At 40.1% G+C, this 24,735-nt stretch overlaps 2 protein-coding genes across 2 annotated transcripts in view; both read right to left on the bottom strand.

Moving 5' to 3' along the window:
- Positions 1 to 16,195, bottom strand: part of bicc1a (BicC family RNA binding protein 1a) — a gene marked incomplete at both ends in the record, with an annotated part of 113,986 nt that extends 97,791 nt beyond the window's left edge. The window contains one exon of the mRNA XM_080739738.1: positions 16,003 to 16,195. Within this exon, the coding sequence (XP_080595864.1) occupies positions 16,003 to 16,195 (193 nt within the window). The remainder of the gene's footprint in view (positions 1 to 16,002) is intronic.
- A 1,352-nt stretch (positions 16,196 to 17,547) lies between these two features.
- Positions 17,548 to 21,366, bottom strand: LOC308297576 (ubiquitin-conjugating enzyme E2 D4-like). The gene is made up of 7 exons (XM_080741051.1): positions 21,208 to 21,366; positions 20,281 to 20,344; positions 20,048 to 20,079; positions 19,273 to 19,350; positions 19,056 to 19,161; positions 18,857 to 18,950; positions 17,548 to 18,425 (listed from the first exon to the last, which is right to left on the bottom strand). Exons 1-7 carry the CDS (start codon positions 21,229 to 21,231, stop codon positions 18,380 to 18,382), a joined length of 444 nt encoding a protein of 147 aa, XP_080597177.1. The 5' UTR covers positions 21,232 to 21,366; the 3' UTR covers positions 17,548 to 18,379.
- Between the last annotated feature and the right edge of the window lie 3,369 nt (positions 21,367 to 24,735).

Raw genomic sequence — 24,735 nt, 5'->3', positions numbered from 1 at the left:
GGTTGCTAGGGTAAACAATTGGTTGCTAGGGTAAAAAAAACATGGTTGCTGTGGTAAACAGTTGGTTGCTAGGGTAAACAGTTGGTTGCTAAGGTAAAAAACATGGTTGCTATGGTAAACAGTTGGTTAGTAGGGTAAACCTTCAATGATTTTGACATCTTGTTACTAATCTGTCGGTAGATAATGCCGGTCTTATATAAGGGTCATTTGTGTACGGTGTGATGTCATACTGATGTCAGCAGTGTGACAGGAGATAAGCGACCAACGGTCGCTTATCTCCCGATTAGGGAGTCTTACTGGTACTATTGTCCACTCGGTTTGTATGTCAAAGAAATTCAATTAAAGCATAATCATAATATATCAGGCTTAGATCAGAGGTGTGGACTTTTTTAAACAATATTTCTCTCAGATCATGATAAGACAAAATAAAGTGTCTGTGTGTGTGTGTGTGTGTGTGTGTGTGTGTGTGTGTGTGTGTGTGTGTGTGTGTGTGTGTGTGTGTGTGTGTGTGTGTGCGTGCGTGCGTGTGTATCCCTGAGCCTAGGTAAATGAGGCATACAACAAAAGAGGAGAGCACAACTAAACAATACAGGTAACACCTGCCAATCAATTAACTATGGCACTGCTCTGAGTCACCAGTTAAAACAAATGGCTTCCTCCTCACTCCATTCCATGAGCAAGTTCAGACTGATTGGGCAATCCACTGAGGAGATGGATGAGGACAGACAGAGAGAAGGGAGGGCAGAGGTTTCCTAATTTTATATTAGGATAATCTTCCTGATAGGTTTCTTCAAAATGTTACTACAGTACTTGAACTAATTGATTTCTGTATTGAGTTTGTTAAATTGGGAACTAACTGGTAAGGCTTGAGACATGTCATCATGCGAAGAGACTACAAACACAAAGAAGATGTAGATTATCTAGTGTGATATCTGAATTTTCATATTCATGTATGCCCTTCCATAGTCTTGTCTCCAATATTTGTTGCCGTCTACAATGCATACATCACTATGTCAAATTCCTTGCAATGTGCAAATATAGCATAGTTGAAAGTTGAAAATACTAAGCTACTACACAGTGCTCTGAACATTTAATAAATAGATGGACACAAAATAGATAAGATACCCAGATATGCAAATGCAGACAAATGAATGCAAACACACCCAGACAATAACAACAATTTGTAAGCCAAATATAGTATCTAACACAGATGTTTAGATAGCAAAGCAGTCCAAAAAGATTGGCACGCTCAACTCACAAGACTTAGATTAATTACGGATGCAGATTCTCAAATGCACAATCAAAAAGGGGAACATCCGCTCTCACGATATAAATTTACATCCTTCTTTTAATGCATAGCAGCAGTCAAACAAAAAAACATGTTTGCTTGTTTGTTTCACTACTGCTATGTATAAAAGGAGTATAAAAGGAGGATGTACTTTTATTTCTTGACTGCAGATGTTCATTTTTTTGATTATGGATGGATAGCAAACAACAAACTGGGCCTCAAAGTCATACATTATCAATACCATCCTAAACATGGGTTATTCAATGTCATGGCTGTTTTGACCAATCAAACCTAAAAAAAAAAACTGGTGGATTTCTGCACCTTGGCAGAGGTTACATTTGAGATCAAAATGAAAACAAGCTAGCACTTCAGTGTCTTCCATTGTAGATAAGATATTAGATACAAATAAAAAATAAACTACACGGTTAAAGAAAAACACAGTTATAACTACAATATAAATATAGATTAACTGGCCCCCTACCGCCTCCTCTCCTCCCCCAATGTTTCATTATACAGTCTAATGGCCCTTGGGATGAAGGAGTTCCCAAACCTATCTGTGCTACACGACTGAGATAGGAACCTATTACTGAATGTGCTCTTCTGAGAGTAAAGTGCTGTGTGCAGTGGGTGGCTGACATCATCCACAATGGATTAGCCAAAGTCCCCTCAAACTCGGCCCCTGTCACCTTTTTTACACTGCCCATGTGGCATCCTGGCAAAATAAGGCTTCAGACACGAAAGAGCAAGACTTTAACTGCTTCTGTGAGACTACAATGATATCTAATCACTGCGGAAGAATTGGGGAAGTTGACGCGACTGTATCCGACACCAGAACTTCCAGATTTTTGGCCTACTGACCCGTTATATTGTACCTGTGTCTCTGTTAAGACTAAGGGACACACCAGGGTTATTGTCTTTCATTTTCTCCTACTAATCTTTGCAATGTGTTTAAGATCTTGATATTCTTTTCTCTATTATTTCAGTAATTTGTGGTCACTGTTGCTTGTGTAACTATCCCCCACCCTCCCCATTATTCAATGTCCTGGACAGCAATAACATTCTGTTTAACCAAAGTGAACATTTGTAGCAATGTAATTCTTATGTTGATGTCAAGGAGGACTTTCCATTAAAACTTGATTAAACTCGACTGCATTTTTGTTACACAAAATCAACACCTGTCTTCATGTTTCTTTCCACAGCAAATTTATCCTCTCCAAAATGGCCTCTCATCTCGACGCCTGGGGGGTTGCCAGGCAACTGTGATATCAAGTAAATAAACAGCATCCCAGATGTTGCTATCCAGCAGACAAAGACAAAACCACGGCAGAGACGAGTCACTAGACTCACTCACCATGGGTTCAAAAGGACGAGACAGCCCCCTTAGAGAATGAACTCTCCCCCAAAGAGCAGCAAAGCAAAATTCATACTGTATCTTAAGTAATTAACCCACGGGTCTTCAACGTTTTCAGGCCAAGGACCCCTTAGCTGAGAGAGAGATGAAGCAGGGACCCCCACAACCTGTCCATAGATTCCATATAGTTTCATCGTTTAACAGCACAATCATCAGTGTATTTTTACTTAGTCTGCCCTTTTTCCCCTCTACACCAAAGCTCTTTCTAGGGTTCAAGTGGTTAATATATCTATCACTCAAATATTTGGAGGACCCCCTGTAGTAACTCTGAGGACCCCCTGTTGAAGACCCACGAATTAACCAATTTCGACCTGGCGTCCTTGTTTTGAGCATGTCATTATAGGGAAAGATTAACACAAATGTTCAGAAATGTACACAATTAGAGAAAATAAAATAGCTCATCTAAGTGCTTAAATATAACTGTTTGAATGTGTCCATATACACCGCTGTAATAAACACATCACTAACAGTTCTTACAAGACACATGTTTTTTTTTTTTTACACATTGCGAACCACCACATTTGGGATTCTCACGTAGTATACATTTTCTGTCAAATTATGAACTGTGGAAATCACACATCTAGCAGGAATAATGACATGCTCCTGTTAGAATAAAGGATTAAGTATAGTTCAGAAGAGGGATTACACAATGAATGGTAGTACATTCTTGGTACCTGGTAGTGGTATCTACTGTGTGTGAGATCCCCCCCAGAGCCTATAGGGAGTCACTCTTACTGTACTTTAAGGAATACACGCTGAAGAAGGCCCTGTGACCTGTGCTGCAGCTGCTGGGGCAAGAATTAAATAAAAAAGAAAAAAGATTAAAAGTGAGTGCTGGCATTTCCTTAAAGTACATTTGTTCCCTGAGCCGTGCACCCAAGACCAGTTCTTGAAACTTTATTTTTTGACGAGTGCTCCTCTCTCCCTCTTCTGAAGTCACTCTTACTGCACATGTGCTGTAAACACTATTCATATTGTGTATTCATCTTCAGCGATTCAATCCTGGTACTGTAGATCACCGTTTCCTCTTTTTGGGTCTCTGGCAAATTTTTATGGTTCACGATCAATATTTCAAAATATATATTTTTTAAATAAGAAAATAAAATTAAAGAAACAAACACATCTAAGATATTCCATAAATTAAAAAATGATAATAATTAAGAAGTGGTGAAAATAGCCGATCTACAAGCTCACGCCGCTCTTTTCACAAGTTTGGGTCCCAGGCAAATGTCTAATCTCTCTTTTGGATCTCGACCTGAAAGGTTTGGGAACCACTGCTGTACATCTTAATTCTAAATTCCTTCCACTGACATGTCTAATACGTTTTCGTTTTTTTTTTTGGAGCGGTGAAAGCGCTCCCAATAGACAGGTATGTCCGTGGGTATGTGGGTGGCTGGGTGGCTGGGTGGCTGGCTGGCTGGGTGGGTGGCTGGCTGGCCATGTCCGTAGCCTGGCAATACCTTGAGTGGCCACACACAACACACTAGTTAAAGGAGGGGCGCTGTTTTGTGCAGGCCAGGCACACTCACCACTCACTCTCAGGAACAGTTTACTCACTCACTCACTCACATAGGGTACAGCTGCTCAAATTCACCGCTCCACTTCGAACCAAGGTTTGATTTTTTTTTTTAAGATGAAGAAAAAAAGATTACACACAAGCGCTCATGGGAAATGCACTTAATTCAATTAGGGTATTTTTTTCTTTTTTAACCGCCGCCCGGCTCACTCAGCCCAAACTAAATAAGATGAGGTTTCCTTTTTCTTTTTTCTCTTCTCCTTCTCTATGCGAGTGGAGAATAGTCAAGCAATGGACGGACGGGCCGCCATCCAAGAGATACTCTAATAAAAAAGCATTTTCTCCAATCAGGACAAGTGGAGAAAAGGCAGATTGTACTGGATGGATGTTGAATGAAAAGAGAGAACAACAAACCGAAAACCGAGGCCCTCCAAAGATAAACACTCAAAGCTCTTGAGGGAGCGGGAAGGGCTGGTGAGTGTGCGTGTGGCATGTGGCGTGAGTGCACACGCACATGCGCCTGCACTGTATGTGTATGCACGTATGAGTGGCGAGCGCGCCCGTGTGCGGGAGAGGAGAAGGGGGGGTGCCCCCCTAAAACATTTCTAAAATAGCAACCGCAAACCAGACAGAATGTAAATCTGCACTTTGAAAAGCACTGAAGAAAAGAGCTTTGAGGGAAATAGAAAAAACAGGTATTCCATTTCAGCCCATTTACAGTTCCAGAAGCAGAGAAATTGGTCAGGGCACTGCAGCTCCAGTTGGTTGATTGAAATATGACTCCAGGTTTTATTTTCTTGAGTAATGAATCACAGGTTTTTCCACCGACCAGAGCTCAATTATATTAGAGCTCCTGAAAGCTTCATCATGCCCAGGATGAAGGAATTCAACGTGTAAGCAAAAGTTGAATAGAACTGTTTAATTGTATCAGCATGTTTCAGTAGGACCTGGAGGAAAGGAAAGGGGAGGGGCTAATCTACGAGTGTAAATCCAGCGATCGCAACTAAATTCGACGTGGAAATTGACCAAAGATTAGAGCGGCACACGACTGACAAAAGACCCACATAACTTTTCTTTTCTGCATGTTACAGTATACTGAAATAGATATGGGTACTATGGGTAGTATAAACCAGTAAGACTCCCTAATCGTGAGATAAGCGACCGTCAGGTCGCAGCGTGATTTTAGGCCAAAATGTGTAGGAGCAGTGTCCAAAAATGTGCTTGAAAAAATCGGCCTGAAGGTGGCGCTATATGGGACAGATCCATGTTGATGAGATGAGTGTAGACATACTGTGTACCGATTTGCGTGATTTTAGGGCAAAATCTGTAGGAGCAGTGCACAAAAATGTGTTTGAAAAAATCGGCCTGATGGTGGCGCTATATGGGACAGATCCATGTTGAAGAGATGAGTGTAGACATACTGGCCCTCATTTATCAACGTGGTGCAGATCAACATTTGGGTGTACACCGAAATCTAGGGAAGTCTCGACATTTACATTTCAACTTGACTTTGACGTTGGCGTAGGGTAGGATCAAATCTCACGTCAAGTCCAGAGGTGGTGTAGGATTCATCCTACACCACTTTGTTCCATTGTAGACGTGCGGAGCAGCATTGTCTAACTATTTGACAGGCAATGGACACATGTATCCACTCGAAAATGTATATCCAACACAATAATAAATAATCCTGTGAAAATATAACATTTTATAAAAGCATATTATAGCTACATCATGGAAATGCACGCCGATTTTATTTCCAAGTTACAATGACAAGCAATTAAAATCTAGCGATATGGAAGCAATCTACTGTTAAGTGCTTTGACAGTCTAAATCTTAAGATTGCAGATCTGGCTCAGAACAAGCACATAGCCTATGAACGTATGCATAACTTTTCTTTTCTGCATGTTACAGTATACTGAAATAGATATGGGTACTATGGGTAGTATAAATAAGATAAAAGCTTTTCCCCACAAAGCAACTGGATTTTTAGGCCAGGGCAGAAATTCTGTCCAGCATAAGAATATCTTGTTGGAACACTTCTCCTCTATATAAATAAGCACAGAATCTGTACAGACCACGGCACGTGTTATACCGAAATTTGTAATCAAATTCTATTCCCCGGGTTGCAGTGGCTCGAATAGCCTACTGTGCTGGTCTTTGTCTGGATTCACATTGTATTTGTTTGTTCAACAAGCAGGTGTTTGCTAAACTAATGATGTAATGAACTGGCAGTTAACTACTACATTAACTGGCAACTATCACAAGGTAGCTAATGGTTCTTACATTAGCTTGTATAGACGTATGACAGGCAGGCAGTAGTGTAATGAATGGCCCACCCACCCCATAAAATAGCAATTACCAAAGTACGGTCGAATTAAGGGTAGCTAAATAACATTAAAAATAAATCCTATATAGAGTTCATGTGTTGCACGAATTCCATCACCATAATGTGGACAAAGCACTCATGTAACAATGTTTGAAAATGTATGAAAATAACGAAAACTAAAACTAAAAGCCTAACATTAACAACGGAGGCAAGGCCTCCTCTAGTGGTGGTGGTGGTATGCACAAAAGGCAATATACAGTAGGTCAAAGCCAGAATAGTTAAATTGGCATGTTGTGTGTGCTACGCAGCTAAATACACCTCATTGAAATACCATTCTATACACTCTGCTCCACTCATTTACAATCGCTATAGAAGATGCATATCAAAGTGACCTCCTGCTTGACTGCTTGACCTAAATTTACCGTTTGATGACCCCAGTTAGTGGTGGGTATAGGGTGGGGAAAACAGCCTGTTGCAATTCAGGAAATTGTAGTAGTTGTACGTGGTATTCACTGACACTACTGTTCTTGTTACTGCAATTTCTTGCCAAGTCGCTATGGTTGTGTGGAATCAAGCACTCCTCACAGTTAATATCTGGAAGGTATTCAACCATTTTCCGTCAGGTTATAACAAGCCTGTTGGGTTAGCACTCTAGGGATGTGACGATATGGACATTTCACGTCACGATTATTGTGACAGAAGAATTGAAGAAATTGCGATATTCGATATTATCGCGATAATCAAAATATCCCCAACATCCATTATCCTGGGGCGGAACATTTGCCAAAACAATAGCAGATCTACAAGCTCACACGTTGTGAGCTTGTAGATGGTCTATTTTTTGGCAAAGAGATTTGGTAGTGATTGAGGAAAAGACTTGTATCAAGTACGTTATTTCATATTTACAGGTCAGTTTTACCAATTATAGAGGGTTTAAATGGTGGTACCAGATACGTAGCTCGGCAATTTAAAGGTTAATTGATCCGAGTGCATGACGGAGGACAATTTTACGATAAATTAAATCTCCGTGATACGATTACTGTGAGTGTTTTTTTGTCACGATAAACGATAATAACCATTATCGTCCCATCCCTTGTTGGGTTAGTACTAGTAGACTCTCGGGTCAGGATAGGCCAAGGATGAAGGGGAAACTCCAACTGCTAGAGTGGATCTGCTGGAAGTCTGAACAACAGAGCAGTGTTCTACCACAGCATAGGGAGCGAGAGAGGGGGAGAAGAAGGAGAAGGAGAGAGAGAGAGAAAGCCTGCAGCACATTCCCCACAAGACACTCACTTCCTGTCTGAGGGTCTTACTCAGCACCCAAGAGGAAGAGGAGGAAAAGGAGGTTGGGGCCCTCACACACTCTCTTACACTCCCTTTCATCATATGGTAGGTAATGTAATGCACTGTTTTTACGCAGGCGAGGGGTGTCATTTGAGGTCCCAGGGGATGGCAATTACCGCCCCCTTGCATTCGCATTTAATTTCCCAAATGAAATTAATTAACGCGTGATTTCTCCACCACCACTGAATGCTTTTTGAGCGGTGGTCACACCGTCTCCTATACGTGGCCGTGTGTGTGGGTATCCGTCCGGCCGTGTATGTAGCCTCAAGCCTGCAGTACCTTTTCTGACCACACATGTTAAGGGAGGGGCGCTGTTGTTCTCTCTCACACACACACACACACACACACACACACACACACACACACACACACACACACACACACACACACACACACACACACACACACACACACACAGGGGGGAAGGGTGGGTCAGCATGTGTGGTCAAGTATTATTATTATTATTAACAAACTGAATGTTTTAGGGTCAAATAAATTAGAGTGTGTGAAGAAACTACAGCATTGTAAAGCACACTAACCCCGCTGCACCCACCCAGTAGTGCTGTTGCACAGCCTCCACGACCACCGCTCAGTTCACACGGGTGTGATTTTTGACTTTTTGCTGATTTACCTGATCTCAATTTGACACGATGTGACGTGCATGTTATAGATACGTGTTGTCTTGTATTGCAACAATACAATTCATTATTAACCACTTTAAACCTGACGTCCCTATGACGTTGTAGTCGAACAACAAACAAAAATGCATTATGAGTTTGAAGATCTGCTATTTTCACAAATAGCAGATGTATTGTATTGTTCACTTTTTTGCCAGCCTCTATTTTTGTCTCCCTTCTCAAAATATGGGTGCATGATTAATTTGAAACCTTGACATTTTCCAATTTTGCATTCTTCAACTTCTGGTTTCAGTTTATTTCAGGTGCATTTCAGACTGCTTCCTGAATAAGGCAATTATCTGGTGTTGTATTGAGTCATCGGCCTACAAACCAAATTACAGATGTGAACATTTCTAATTTTACAGCACAAATCCTAAGCAATAAAATCTCTCCACCAACTTCTTTTGGTCAAGTTTCTTCACTCTTCACAAATAATATGGCGGCACCGTAATGTGTTGTAGCAGGGTTAGATTTCTTGGGAGAGATGGGAATCCATGTCTTTGCTTTTGTTAGCCCTCTCATTTTTCTCACTAGTGGGTATGTTTTATCTCTGCTTATGCTGAGACTTATGGTCCCACATTTATGGATGCCTAAATGCCTGGGGCAAGTAAGAGAAATGATGCAGGAATACTAATCTATAATCATTCACTCACAACCAGTAGCACGCAGTCATGCAAGGAGAGAACACTGCTGTTCTAAGCACTGAACATCACCTCAATCATTTCCTGTTAAGGTGTGCACCTGTATGCCTGTCTGAGCACACTGCAGAGCTTAATTGGTTTGACCTAGTTTAAGGGACCAACTATTTAGTCCAAAGTGTGCTGCCAAATGTACAACGCAAAATCTTAAAACATGTTTGAGGATGAAGTATTGCATGCAGGCAGATAAGTACTGATAGTTTGTCTAAGGATAAAAGCCTCTACTGTTGACTTTATGACATGTATCCTGCTTTCAGACTGCTGAATTACCAGCCAGTGTTTTGTTAGACACATCGATCTGTTTTGATTTAGCTTGCGAGGGCTTCTAAATTACTACATCTACGTCACTCCGCTGATAACATCAGGGGCCTCCAGGGGCCACATGCAAAAATCTGCATTGTTAGGCAAAATAAATGCTGTACGTGTTACATTTGTGTTGTGCACCGTCCGTGGTCAAGGCCCCCCACCCTATTTTTATTTTTCATCCAGACCCCAGACATCGAACCCTGCCTATAACCGTAGCTTTATTGGCTTTGCACAGTTAGGAATAGTGAGTGGCCTAGCATCATCTATTTGACTGAAAACACTAGCATTTTAAATTGAATATATATATTCTATATTGCTTAAGCCTAAATAACACCAATGTGAAACTTGCTTCTTGCCAGTTGCCATGGGTAAATAATGGTCTGTGGTATTGAAACAGGAAAACAAATCACTTCAATGAAGGAAAAAAAAGGGGGAAAAAAGATTCACTTAACCTAATTGTAGGTTATTGCAGCAGTTAGTCAGCAAACATGTTGTTGGGATATACTGTATACTCTCACATGCCCACCAGGAGGCTACACAAACTGTGAACTCTCAAAATGTATTCTGTGAACAGGGACACCTTTGACCAAAGGTTTAGCAACTCCAAATCAACCCTTATAAAATACGCAATGTGTGCTTAAAGTCCATGGTAACGGCACAAGCGCGCACACGCACGCACGCATAGACAGTAGACACACACACACACACACACACACACACACACACTCTCTCTCTCTCTCTCTCTCTTTGCAAGTACAGCAGAAAATGTTACTATTTTCCCACACCAGCCTCAATCTGGATGTAAAAAAGGATGGGAGTTATTTTACTGTGCAGTGTACACATAAAACTCTCTTTCAGGCTTTCTAGCATGAGCCAAGGTCTCCAAGCCGTAGAGTTAAGAATTCTATTCTACTGTGCCAACAGTACAACAGTAAACCTAGCACAATGTTAGGGCTGCACAATTTTGTTGTCACCTTATAAACATTGAGCTGATCTCAGCTTGGAAGCCTTGATTTCACTTCAACGTTAGTGATTGTAAACGGCATCTTTCCTAATCTAAGCATTTAATAATTTCCATTCTCTGCAAACAATGCCAGAGAACTTGGGAGGAAAATGATGTTTGATCCAAACAAGATTTTGAGTGGGACACATCCTTCTGATGCGGTGAAGTACTAAAGAGTCACACATGACATCTATTATAGTCACCATTTGTTGTTCTAAACTTTACAGCTCGTTTTCTCCGATCTCTACAATTCCAACAAGAGGCTGAAGAATAAGAAGAAAAAATACTTTTGCAGAAGCTGAAGAATAAAAAGGAAAAAAAAAAAAAACTTTTGCTGAAAAGACCAGACCAATATATTACAGCTACAACAGCCACGGCTTCCAAAAATTGTACAAACAGATATATTCACTTGCAGGATCAAATTTCTTTAGTCCAGACATTTTCCATCTTTCACATGAAATCCTCTGATGTGTGATTCATATTCATATGAGAAAGCGAGTGTGCAAAGCAAAACAGACAAGAGCTCATCTGTCACCTTGCTGTGATGCATCATCACAGTTTCCTAAAGGATAATTTGCTTAAATAATGAGTCTTACAAAAAGGTAGCTCTGAAATATGTTTCAACAAAGCCAGGGCTTTTAAGACTTTCCAATTACATTATTCATTATGTTTATGTCTGCCTTTGCAACCAAAAAAAAAAAAGAAACTTTACACAGTTTATTCTGGAGCTCCACCTGAAAGTGGGCTCTACAGCAGTGGTTCCCAAACATTTTTGCTTTTGACCCAAAAGACAAATTAGACGTTTGCCCGGGACAAGTGAAAACAGTAGATCTACAAGCTCACAACGCCTTGCTTGTAGATAGGCTATTAACGTAATTAAATTACTGGGGAAAAAAGCGCCCTAAGGGCGAGAAGCGACCTCTCCCTAAAGGATGATGGTTCGTATATGGAGATCCAGGTGATGATAGTCAGCAGACTTGATTTGCAAATGAATTCTGTCTTGGCCATATATAGAGCATCCATATATGGGCATTGCCAAACATGGGCTTAATATATGGGCATTCCCAGATATGGGCTTATTATTGATGACACCAGGGATCTCCATATATGGGCATGGATATCCAGGTGATGCTGAGATCCTTGTCCCAACATCATCAATATCAAGGGCATATCTGGGAATGCCCATATTTGGTAATGCATGTTCTGACATCACATTGTTGACTATCATGCAGGAATCTCATTATACTGTACGTATATCACTGGCCAGATGGTCAAGAATTGGCGCAACCTCGTCCTTTAGGGTGAGGTCACATGTCACCCTGAGGCGTCTTACTAGTAGTCAGCAGTCTTGACAGTCAATGTGATGTCAGAACAGCTATAGACATTGAGGCGTTACGGACGAACGGACTGACTGACAGACAGGATGTGCCTACGGTCGCAATCATTGAATTTTGCTTTTAATTCTTGAACAATTGCTTTTTTGGAAATTATTTTTGAAAATCTTTTGAAATAATAATAAAAAAACTAAATGTAGGAAACAAAAAACAAAAGGACCCATAAAAGTCTGTCTGTGACCCACAAATGGGCCCCAGTGTTTGGGAACCAGTGCTCCACTGCATAGTTACAGTACATACCACCTGAGCACAAGGAAAAGGGAGGACAGCCATTGTTGTTTTTGAAGTGATTTCACCATGATACTACCCTTGGCCTTTTACTGGAGGTCAAGGTTACTCAATTTTCCAAGGCAGAGGGCCAGCGATACCGTCACACACAATAAAATATAAAATACAAATATACTAAAGTTCCCACACAATGATTTCACTATGGACCTAACACACATTGACAGGGGCGTCACAATGGGGGGAAAAGTGGGACTGAGTTACTAGGGCCCAAGGTGGAGGGGCCTTAATTATTTTATACTTTAGCTATTGAAAAATATCAGATATACAAGCTAACAAGCTTGTAGATCTGCTATTTTGAGTGAAAAAAAGTTGTAAAAATGTGTGCAAATCTTTGAATATATGTATTATTTAAGCGAACATTTGTGACTCAAATTTTGCGTCTGGGGGTCCCTGGAAGGAACTAAATATTTTAAGATGAGGGGTCCGTGGCCAAATACATATCATTTTGGGGGTCCTTCACACGAAAAGGTTTGAGCAACAACGGACATAGAAACACAGGTTTTTCATTTGAAATATTCAAAGACTTTTTCCACGATTTTTCAAAAAATAGCAGATCTACAGGCTCGCATCGCGGCACTCGGTGCTGTGCTGTGAGCTTGTATATCTGCTATTTTTCAATAGTTAAAGCGCAAAATAATGTGTTCCCAGTCAAAATGGGTTGAACCCCCTCCCCCTATGAAGAACATTCATGGGGGGCCCAGCACTGAATCCTTGAAACCAGGGCCCAGAATTTGGTGCGACACCCCTGCACATTGGCTTTCAGGACATCACGTCTCACCTCAAAATCCATGTCTTATCCAGTAAAAACACAGCCAGATGTTGCAGCAATGACTTGATGGCAGCCAATAGGAACATTGAGCATGAATCATAGCCAGCCAATGAAATGTATGTGTGGCGGTGCAACAGTTAATTGAACTAATTGATTTAATCAATTATGAAAAACAATGAATTTAAATCAAATAAACGGTAATCGTACAACATGACACGTGATTTTCACTATTTTCATGCAACAAATATAAGTATAAAATAAGGCTTAAATAACACTTATTTGATGAATGAATTAGTTGCAACCCGGCAAGAAAACGGCTACATGTGGAGAAGTCAACAACACCAGTGTCAAACTGGATTCAACATTCAAGGTTGAAGAGGATTTAAATGGTGGCTATGGCTATAAGTTTGGGTAATCACAAATTCACAGTGAGAGAAAGGGTACAAATGCCAGGACCACACTGAGTTGTTATTGATGTTTCTAGGAAAGAACTTATACAAGCTGAAAGGGATGCAATCAGACACATCCTGGAACCTTTCAGAAGACTAGGGGTCAAGGGTGGAAGCTGTTTCACGGTTGAGATTATGCGTTCTCTCACCCTGAACCTAAGACTGACCAGAAAGGCCAGGTGTCAGGAGAACATGGCAGCGACTTCTGCGCCACACTCCAGTTGAAATGTCAACACGAACAACGTCAGCCATGAGCTCATAAAGCCACCATCAGGAAACAAGATGTTTAAGAGATGGAAGACGAAACTAAACAAACTGTTGCTGTAAACCAACCCCCAAATCAGAAAAGTGCTGCATTGCGGACAGGAAATATAAATGAGCATGCAACGCACATCTACGGTAGTCTCTCTCTCTCTCTCTCACACACACACACGCGCAAAAAGTGACGTGGCGCATGGTATGTCCGGGAGACTTGGTTTTAGGGCCGGTCTCTGGTTAAGTTGTTTTCCTGGAAGAGGCAGAGATGACATGGAGCTTTGAGGAATGTACTGAGAAGCGAGGCAGCACCGGGCCCACAACCAGGACATGCTCAAGGGGAACTCTATATTGGTACATCTGTGTGCGTGTGTGTATGTGTGTGTGTGTGTGTGCATTAAGTAACTTACAATCCAGCTGCTAGCTGAAAATCTCTCTAAAGGAGAAACACATTGGCTAAATTTGAAAGGAAAACTTGCTAGTAGCAGCTTGGACTTCGTTTCTGTAGTCACCGATGAGTAAAGCGCCCACACATACGTTGGCCTACATCTGGGGGCTATCACACGCTTTACACACATAGGACCTCGTCATAGGACCTCAAGCAAGATACAGTAATAAAAAGTAGAGCCAATCTAATCAACAGGGTTTGTAATGGTGTTGACAATGATGGAAAATTTGAGAGAGAATTGGGTTTAATACATATTCTCTCTTCAACGGACAGGAAACAGCCCTATCCAACGTGATAACTGTGACAACTTGTTTTCTTGTAGACTAATTTAAAGACTTGATGTCCTGCTTGTTTCATCATATCTTCATAACAGATTGTTCGTGTTCCTGCCCCAATACAGCCGATGGCGACTCACTGTTTTCCTGTGGGATTGATAAAGAATTCACCCTTACGTAACATCAAATAAAGCGTCTTTGCACTCTGATGTTTTGGGGTATCTGATAAATGACCTCAATGTCTCAGTTACCAGGGGGGACACGTCCTTGGAGACTTCCTGGTCTCTCTTTTCAAGTCTGACATCATTTTGTTTAACCGTTCACCACAACATGCGTGTGAGGGAAGAGATAATGTGTGAGGGGAGAGAGAGATACAGCATTATCTCCGCCTCCTTGGAACAAAACAAAAGACAGACTCAACAAGTAGAGTTGCACATGAATTGAGTAATAACTGGGTTATTAACAGATTATTTACTCTTTTCTTTTTCTTTTGACAAACGCCCCCAAACCTTAGTATCCAGCTCAAGCGTTTCAGCAATTATATTGTTTTCTGAGTAAAAAAGAGAAGAAATTAACCACTAATCACAGGGTTTGCGAAGCATGAGGTAACCTAGCCAACAGCAGGTTTGTTACCAGTGGTTAGTATTTTAGTATCAGTAATTCAGTATTGAGTAAAAGTACAAAAGTAATGGTATCAAAATGTACCAAAAGTACAAAAGTAGAAATTACTCATAATGCAAAATATCCCATTTCACAAGTTTTCAAATGCATGCATTTTTTTCCTTCAAAATAACAATAAAAATCTATAAAGTAACTAGTATTGAAATAATTGTAAAACTGCAAACTGCAATATTTGCCTCTGAGATGGAGTAGAAGTAAAAATACTGAAACTTGGAAATACTCAAGTAATGTAAAAAGTATCTCAAAATTGGTACAGTAGGCCTACTTGAGTACATGTACTTATTTTCTTTACACCATTGTTTGTTACTCTCATTTCAGGCATGCATACAATTGCCACGGCAGTTTAAGTAGCTCCCCCTATCGGCCAACTCAAGTCACTACCTCGGCACCTCAGAGGATGATGCATGCTGGTCCTCACTATGGCTTTGATTGACCCGTCAACCCATCCAACAAACATTCAATTACAATTCAGCATATTATGGATCACACACTCTCCAATTCACAATAATAGCCATAAACGTCTCCATAAACTTGCTGTGACAGGGCATTTAGGCCTAAACTAGTTTAGGGTGCTTAATTGAGACGAGTGCTCAATTGACCTAATTGGATTAGCCTGCTTTGATCTCTCCAGAACTTATTTAATCGTGAAACTAAACACTGAGGATAACAGTTCTAACATTCACGGTTGAGAACAGCCACTGTAATGCACATTCTCAGTTAACAACACACATTTCAGACGGTCCGAGGGTTCGATTGGATCACGATGTGGATGCGTGATCACGGCGTTAACTTATTTTTTCTTTCTTTCTTTCTTTCTTTCTTTTTTCAAAAAAGACATGATTCAATCGTGAAATGAATGATCGTGATTATTTACCAAGTAACATGATTTCCAGTTTCTTGCGGTCCACGCGAAACCTCTCCTCGGTCCACTCGGGGTCTGGCAACGGATGAGGTCCGCTCAAGTCATCCTCGGATCCCGGGACGGGGGAGTCGGTGCTGCGTTCGCTGTTGGAGCCCTGGTCCGACTGCTGCAAGTATCCGCTCAGAGGGTCGCATTGGGCAGCCATTGCGCTGCACAGCAACCTTTCCAGTGGCCACTGCGTTTTAAAGCTTGGTCGAGCTAAGTAGGTGTTAAACTTTTGCTAAACTTTCGTTGAGTTACTTTTGTTCCGTCACTTGCCACTGGTGCTGGTCGTGCTCATTTCGGCGCAGTAAAGACCTTCCCCAACCGTTTCTTCAAGCCCCTCTGTTTTCCCCATCGAGCAGGAGCTCTAAAAATAGGCAGACTCACTCTCCAAAGTTCTTCGCTGAGTCTTCAGAGCAGTGCACAAAGCAAGCAACTGGACTTGAGGCATACCAACCAAGTCCTCGGGAAAGTTTCACGTGTCATCATGCAAAAAAAGGGACTCCTCCCAAATCTCATTTTTTCCCCTTAGCATCTACCTCCCCCTGGGTTCTGTTAAGGCTACAAACAATAGACCAGTGGTGGACCAGTAGAGCCTACTTCATTCAAAGTATAGAATCTTTACTATAACTAGATATCATCCTACTCCTGCCTGGTTAAATATTACTCAAGTTGCTCAGTCAAACAACTTGTAGCTCTGGAGTATATAAGTAGGCTACTGGAAACATGCTTTAAAATACTCAAGTATTTAAAGTACAAATTACAAAGTAAATCAATGCATTGCTGTATAATACTTTACATATTTTTATATAGGCCTAAATATATGTTCAATACATTTGAAATAGGGCTTAAGTGGTTAATTCATGATGTAGTCTACTTTTTACTTTTCCTTGAAATGTAAAATTTGTTTTGAAATGTAGTGGAGTGAAAGTCATAACTCATAAGTATCAAAAACTACAAATACTCAACATGTACTTACAGTAGCCTATAGGCCTAGTAAATGTACTTTGTTACTGTAATTGATTACTTAATTTTTTCATTCACTTTGTGCTTGATCACATATGGGTTGTGTGCCACCTAAATTTAACACAATGCCAAATGGACACACAATTTGGGAGTGTGAACTTATTCTTCCACTTTTTGTGGCAAAATTTGTTTGAAGGCACCCAACTAACAATATCAATGTGAGTTGGATGAGCATGTAGCTCTTCTTTTGATCTACCTGAATGTCACCTTGGGAGCCAAACAAATGTATTGTTTTGAGGAAGTAATACACTTCCTGTAGGCAACTATGGGAAGCAATACAGGAAAGGGAAACTAACTGACACCTTTGTCTCAAATGCAACATTTGATAGCATACTGTACATGTACAGTATCAGAACGATCCCCCTTGTATATTTAAACTTATTTAAACTAGTTCTGGTGTTTGTCTCAAGAGCTTGGAATTATGCATTGAAATAGGTAAACACAGTAGGCCTACAACCAGTTTGAAGGTTGCACTAAAAAAAACATGACTAAAGCAAAAGGGTGTTTAATCCAGATGTAAACAAACTTGGAAATGACATAGAATTCCACCACGTGCTACCTGAGGGTCCCAGATCAGTACAATAAGTTGGTAGAACTAGAATTAAATGAGGAAATAGGCCGCTTCCATACTGTAAAATCTCAGGTTGTGAAACAAATGCTGCCATCTCCTGGCCAAACGAAAAAAGCAGTGACAGCAGTGATCATCACAATATTTCAGGATCCCAGAATCACCAGTAAATGTTCTGAAATAAACCACTGCATTATCTCTCTGCATTTAAGAATACTACCCTCCTGTTTGTGTACTTCTAAATCGGTAGATGGGAATTAAATACAATCTATACTGACAGAGCATCAAATCTTTCACGATAAATTGTAATGTATGTAGGCAGGCAATTAATATAACACATTTCACTTATATACAATCACAGATAACATTTTTGACTGGCTTTTTTAATGCAAAATAATAAAAATAGATTCTGTATAGTTTTATACCATACAATATAAATCTCTAACATGGAGGAGGGGGAGGTATAACTTTGGAAAATTAAATCACAATTGGTCTTGTTTTGCAGGGCATCTCACCAATAATAATAATATTTAGCAATAATAATACCAAACCAAAGGCAAAAGAGGAAAACAATAATTTCAAGGATAAAACCAGTTCAGTCTGGGTAGAGAAAGTGCTTCCCATATATATATAAAAAAACACCTCATCTAGAACCAGTGTTGGAGAAGATGCAACAGTACTGCAGTATTTTGGAGAAGTCCAGCAAGATATGCGCCCAAACCATTTCCATTATTGCCAAGCCTTCACAGTCGTTTACATTGCGTACTTTTGAGTCCATTCTCTGGCTAATCTGTTGTACCTGGAGAGGGGAGGGAAGGAGAGAAACATTTTAGACACTGGGTCAGGACCCATTTGTGGGTCTCGGCTTGAGTAAAAATTCTATTTTCTTTTCCTACATTTAAAAAAATGTATTCATTTCAAAAGTTTTTTTTCCTTTTCTTTTTATAATTAAGATAATAATAATAATTTTATACATTTTAAACTAAACTAAAAAAGAAATTCCATAAATAAAAAATTACAATAATTAAGGAGTAGTGAAAATAGACGATCTTCAAGCTCGCGGCGTGTTGAGAGCTTGTAGATCTGCCATTTTCACTAGTTTGTGTCCCGGGCGAATGTGTAATTTCTATTTTGGCCTGAGAGGCTAAAAAGTTTGGGAACCACTGTTTTAGTGCACTAGATCACTGAATAAAAGTTCAGATAGCACATTCTTCATGCTTTGATACTCACTTTTGTTTGTCAGATTTATAGATGTGTGCAATGTCAGGGACAAGAGGGTCATCTGGGTTTGGATCGCATAGCAAAGAGCATATGGATAATAACACTGGAAAAATAAAGAGAAATAAATAATCACATAATCCTTTGTACATAATACAAAACACTCTTGACAATGAAAGGGTATTATTTGAAACCACATGTGTTTTGTTACCCTTTGATATTGTAAGTGCAGGTGACCACTGTGACCTTAAGATGTCGAGGCAGATGCTACCATTGCTGTTTATGTTTGGGTGATAGATTCGTGTTGTGAAGGCTACCTGTGGAAAGAACATGACATAGGAAGGGACAAAAGTACATACGATTAAAACTGAAAGAAAGGCATATGTCTAATGAGAATTTTTTCATTTGGCCAAGCAGAATGGTGTCACCTTTGGCGGTTTAAAGGGATAGTCAGTGGGGAAGTGGATAGCCAGGAAAAACACCCCTCCTTGATACGGGCTGTCGGTCTGGAATAGAAGTGTATTTGTCAAACCAACTCTACAGGGCTGATGGAGCCACACACACACACACACACAATAAACAAGCCAACAGATTAAAAATGTTCTTTGCCAGGTGCTTTGGGGCTCAGCCAGTTATCGCATAGATGGACCATGTGCTCCTTGTGAGCACGGAGACCCAAGTTCTTAATCTAACTCCTGTGGAACCGAAATGTAACTCAAAATGTAATGCCTTACAATTCCAAGTGCTTGTCCGGGTGGGGGTCCCAACAGTCAAGTCCAAATATATTTTTGGGGGGTCACAGCCTGAAAAGGTTGAGAACCACTGCTCTAAACTACCCTATCTGAAATAAAGCATAACATGGCAACAACAACAAAAAAAGCTTTTTTTGTCACTAGTTTATATTAGAGGACATAAGGGGACAAACGAAGATAGAGTTGAGGACTTGAGTTACTACTGGGCACTTCTATTAGAACTACCGGTACTCTATATACGGTAAAGACTGGAACTGTAGACACAGCAAGTTGATAGCAAGTGATAAGTGGCTTTGTGATGATACAGGCTTGCAATCACTCCGATAGAATGCACCACTCTGTGCTCCCTGCGCAGCACAGGTAGGGTAGCTGTCAGTCAAAATAAAACACTATTGTCCAAAAGCTCCAGAAGCAACATGGAACAAAACAAAAATCCAGAAAAAGGGCTCACCGGTCCCATGATGGTAGCTTGCCAGTGAAATACTGCAGAAAGAAAGGAGAAAAATACAATTACTGTTTAGGCTTCAGATTAATCGTTTTAGACAACACTACGTCAGCAGCAAAATTCCCAAATTAGGTGAACAATAAGCAAGATGTCAGGTCTACAGACACACATAGGCATTTCCTTTCCATGTCAATTTCCACACAATTAAGTCTCAGTATTCATTCAAAGAGTCAACTTACAGTCCTCCCCGACTGGACCAGCTGAACACTGAGCTGGTGGGTCCCTTTGCAAGTCATGCAACTCCTGTTAATGGCAAACAAACAGAATAACAAATTAGAATCTGTGGATTACACATATACATACACACTGTGAAGCTCTTTTGATAAGTAATAGATGAACCACTTCATTAAGTATTCTGAATGAGCATCCCATACATTTGTAGATGGCAAATATTCCACTTGGAATTGTCAAAATATAGGCATCGTTTACACCAATTGTATACATATTAACATGAAACTATAGCAATTATAGTATTCAGAAAATTGTTTCAAATCTCATAAATGTTATCTAGAGCAGTGGTTGCCAAACCTTTTAGCCTGTGACCCAGACATTTGACATAAAAAAAAAATAATAATCTAAAAATATAAATATTTTTGTGGAGGGGAAAAACGAAAAAGAAAATTGGATCACTGGCATTAGATCCAGTGATCTAGAGTTATAAAGAGCTCTTTGGATATGTCCCCATGGTGACCAATAAATAGGTTGTTGTTTTATTTTTATTTTCGTGGTATAATAGCAGTAGTGTGTTTGTTATAACTCTGGGGTTTTTGTATGTGTCCTCATGCTTTCAGGGCGTTACATGTAATGGTAAACAGAGCGTTAAACAAACAACAGCCCATTCCAGAAACGTTTGATTCAGGCCTATCTTGTGTGGTAGCCAAAACGCCAAAGTTAGCTGGCTCTTATCATCACAAATGTCAACAGCGTTGACTTTAAAGTAGATTAAAGTCAACTGTTGTCAACACGTAGGCCTACAAAATTGTTACCAAGTTGTGATAAACAACCAGTTAGCTAACATTAACCGACGGACTTAATTGCGATGCTACTGTGTTCTGTTTTTTTTAGTCAGCCCAACATTACGCTACATTAAAAGGGAATACACTTACCTTCTGTATTCTTTTCAAAGCCATGTCAAACCTGTCGACTTGTATGTAGTTGTAGTGTGAGGGTTGACAACTGTCAGTCACCGCTTTGCTTGAATTCTTTGACTCGGCTAGGTGTTGTTTTGTTTTGAGAAATCGGTGATTTCTTTTGTTTCCGCTATTTGTTCGACGACGGAGCGGGCCCAAAGGATTGTGGGAGGTGGAGTTTCTAGTGCGCTTCAGCATTTAAAGTGACAGTTCATAATTGTAAAAAAGAAAGAAAGGTTGCAGTATAACGCCACCAGAGGGCTCTACTGTCCACCTCGACCTCAGGAAAACCCTATGTATGGAGCACAAACAACTTCTACTAGGCCACTACTTTACAAGGCTACAAGCAGTGGTGTTTAAAGTAACTAAGAACATTTACTCAAGTATACTGTACGTAAGTAACATTTTGAGGTATTTGTATTTTGTACTTTACTCGAATATTTCCGATTTCCAATACTTTCACTTATACTCCACTACATCTCGGATCCAAATATTGTAGGCTACTTTTTTAATCCACATTTATTTGAAAACTTGAGTCACTAGTTACTTTGTACATTTTGATTATTATTACAAAACATACTACATTATGGATGATATAGGCACCTCGTAAAGAGCTTTGGATAAAGGTAAAAATGCTCCTTTCTTTCTTTTTTATTTACATTATCTTTATATGGTGAATTTGAACACTTTTATAACATATTACTGTATATCTTAAACAATGATTATGTAGGATAGGCATTCATAAGCTTATAGCTTCAGCCTATATTCCTTTTGATCACCTCAACCGTTTTGCTATACTGTGAGATGATCAAATAAACTAAACTAAACTAAACTTTCTGGACACATATATGTACTGTATATCTAGGCAAGTGAGCGCCATTAGATTTATAGTGCTACTTGTACTGAATCAGAATGCTTATCTCCAAATTTAGTGTGTGTGTGCGCGTGTGTGTGTGTGTGTGTGTGTGTGTGTGTGTGTGTGTGTGTGTGTGTGTGTGTGTGTGCGCGTGTGCGTGTGGGCGAGAGAGAGAGAGAGAGAGAGAGAGAGAGAGAGAGAGAGAGAGAGAGAGAGAGAGAAAGAGAGAGAGAGATTTAACCATTGGTATATATAATATTGAACTCTAATCTATACAGGCTTACCATTGAAGTGAAATTATTAGATAACACAAATCTCTTGGATAGCCTACTTACTGGGTAAGTCCACCCACAGTATTATTACCAATTGCACAAATGCAAATGCACATTTTCAAGTCTTTCATCATTATACATGCATAGCCTTTTGTTCACCGATACATTCAGTCACCTCATTGAAAATGTACTGTACAAATGAAAACAAGGAGCTTATTTATTCCTCTACAAAGCTAAGCTATATATTAGCTACAGTATATTCTGATTTCAGCACAAATATCATCCCAAAGCCAATTAATTGCAAAGGTATTATGTTTTCCTGAAATTGCTATAGCTGCTCCTAGACTTGAGGGATAGATAGATCTGACCTGACCAGTCAATATTGGATTTGTATGTGAAGTCCACATGGACTCACTGGACTGTAGTTCCCAGAGCCCTTCTTGGCTGAATTGTCTGAGCCTCCCTCTGAACTCCACTTATGGTACATTCAATATCTAACCTCCCTGCTGATTGGTTGTCAATACTGCATTGTTTAACTGCCATCATCTAGAAGGAAAGGCATTAAAACCCATGGACTGGGTTCCCTGTAGTCAGGGACGTGCTGGGCCCCTGATTCAGCCCGGGAAAAAGAGTTGGAGAGGCCCTCATTGTGCGCTATAGAGAGAGATCTCTCTCTATAGAGAGAGATCTCTCTCTATAGCGCTGCTGCTACTCAAAGATTTGCCATTTCAGATCATGACAAGTGACAAACCAGTGGGCCAATTACATGAGTTAAATTTTGTCGTTGTCGGGTGGAAACCTTGTATGTCCAAAACCGTTTGTTTTGTATTTATCATTTAAAAAATGATTTAAACTAGTGAAAACAGCCGATCTACAAGCACACAACGCCTCACACCGTGAGGCGTTGTGTGCTTGTAGATCTGCTGTTTTCACTACTTTTGTGCGATGGCCTTGTATGATGAAGCAGGGCTTTGCTTTGTGAAAAAATTTACACATTTGAAACTTGGAGATAAGGTTTCTGTCCGACAGTGACGATTTACTTTGTTGGCCGCCCAGCCCCCAAAATGGAACGAAGGCCGACATTTTATTTTTAATCTTTTCCTAATGGCCGGCCTGGTCAGGCCGGGAATGAACCGGCCGTTCGGGAGTTGTCCCGCTTTTCCCAATGGCCAGCACGTCCTTGCCTGTAGTGGTTATTATTGGACGTAAGGAGGGTAACAGAGGAGCATTTTGAGGGGTCAGCAGTTCGTAAAAGATGACACTTTTACTGTAGCACAAAATGATGGTATATTTGTCTTGCTGAAGTGACTTCACTTTAGTCTGGCGGATACATATAACTCCCTTCCATTCTGACATTATTTAGGAAATATCTTAGACAAAAAAGGGAATACCTCTAATACCTGCTGTGATGGTTGTGTAATAACCAATTTCTATCACTATGCCTGCCAATCGGATTTTCACATCTACTAAGCATTTTTATTATGAGGTCAAAGGGAGAAGAAACCAACATGCTTTATCACTGGTCTAATTCTGGCTGGCACACATACAGAAAAGCAGTTGAAAGAGGCTTTTTAGAATCACCACAGTTTTGGACACACTTGCCTATAGGTTGGACATGATGACACTAGTCACATTAACAGTGTAAACTGTCTGAGTGTCTGTGACAAATACTTCTGCATAGTAGAGTGTTTCTTCTGTTCTAAAAAGACTCCAGGCTTCGACACTAAGGGTTGCCCTAAACATCATGTGTCTAAACACCTGAACGTGGCCAGAGTGCTCTGTCTTCTGGTCTGTAAGTATTTGGTATAAAAAAATTAGGTATATGAATTATTTCATAATGGACGGGCAAGTGCCTCTGAGACCTTGGTGTCAACCCCTGGACTCCATGCAGAATAACATTTTTGTCTGCCTGCCTTTATTTTCTAGAATTGAGCTGAAAAAGGTTTAAATTGAACCATAAATAAGAGCTTGTGTTAAGTATACAGCATTTTATTATTCAAATGACATGAGCCAGATAAACATAGCCACTTTAGAATGTCTCAAAGACAGACTAAAACTGAATAAAATGTTTGGGACTTTTTTTTATGAATGTATTGGGCCGCTTGATACACACAGTTCACACATATAATAAAGTTAATATAATAATGCATAATATTGTGTCAGGAAAGGTTGCCAGCCAGGTTGACACTTATGCACACACAACATTTGCAACCAAATATAACCAAATAAAAGTTTTCTTCCAGAAGAAGTCTCCCCCTTCCAAATACAAGGCAACCAAACATACAGTGGTTCTCAAAGCCCTGGGACCCCAGGGGTTTTTGAGGGGGTTTCAGGAGGCTAGTTCAACCACTTGAACCCTACATACATTGGCTATTT

Source organism: Nannobrachium achirus (assembly GCF_963921795.1).
Source record: "Nannobrachium achirus genome assembly, chromosome: 13".
NCBI lineage: Eukaryota > Metazoa > Chordata > Actinopteri > Myctophiformes > Myctophidae > Nannobrachium > Nannobrachium achirus.
Note: the sequence above shows the minus strand (reverse complement) of the source record. Positions and strands in the feature narration are given on the sequence as shown.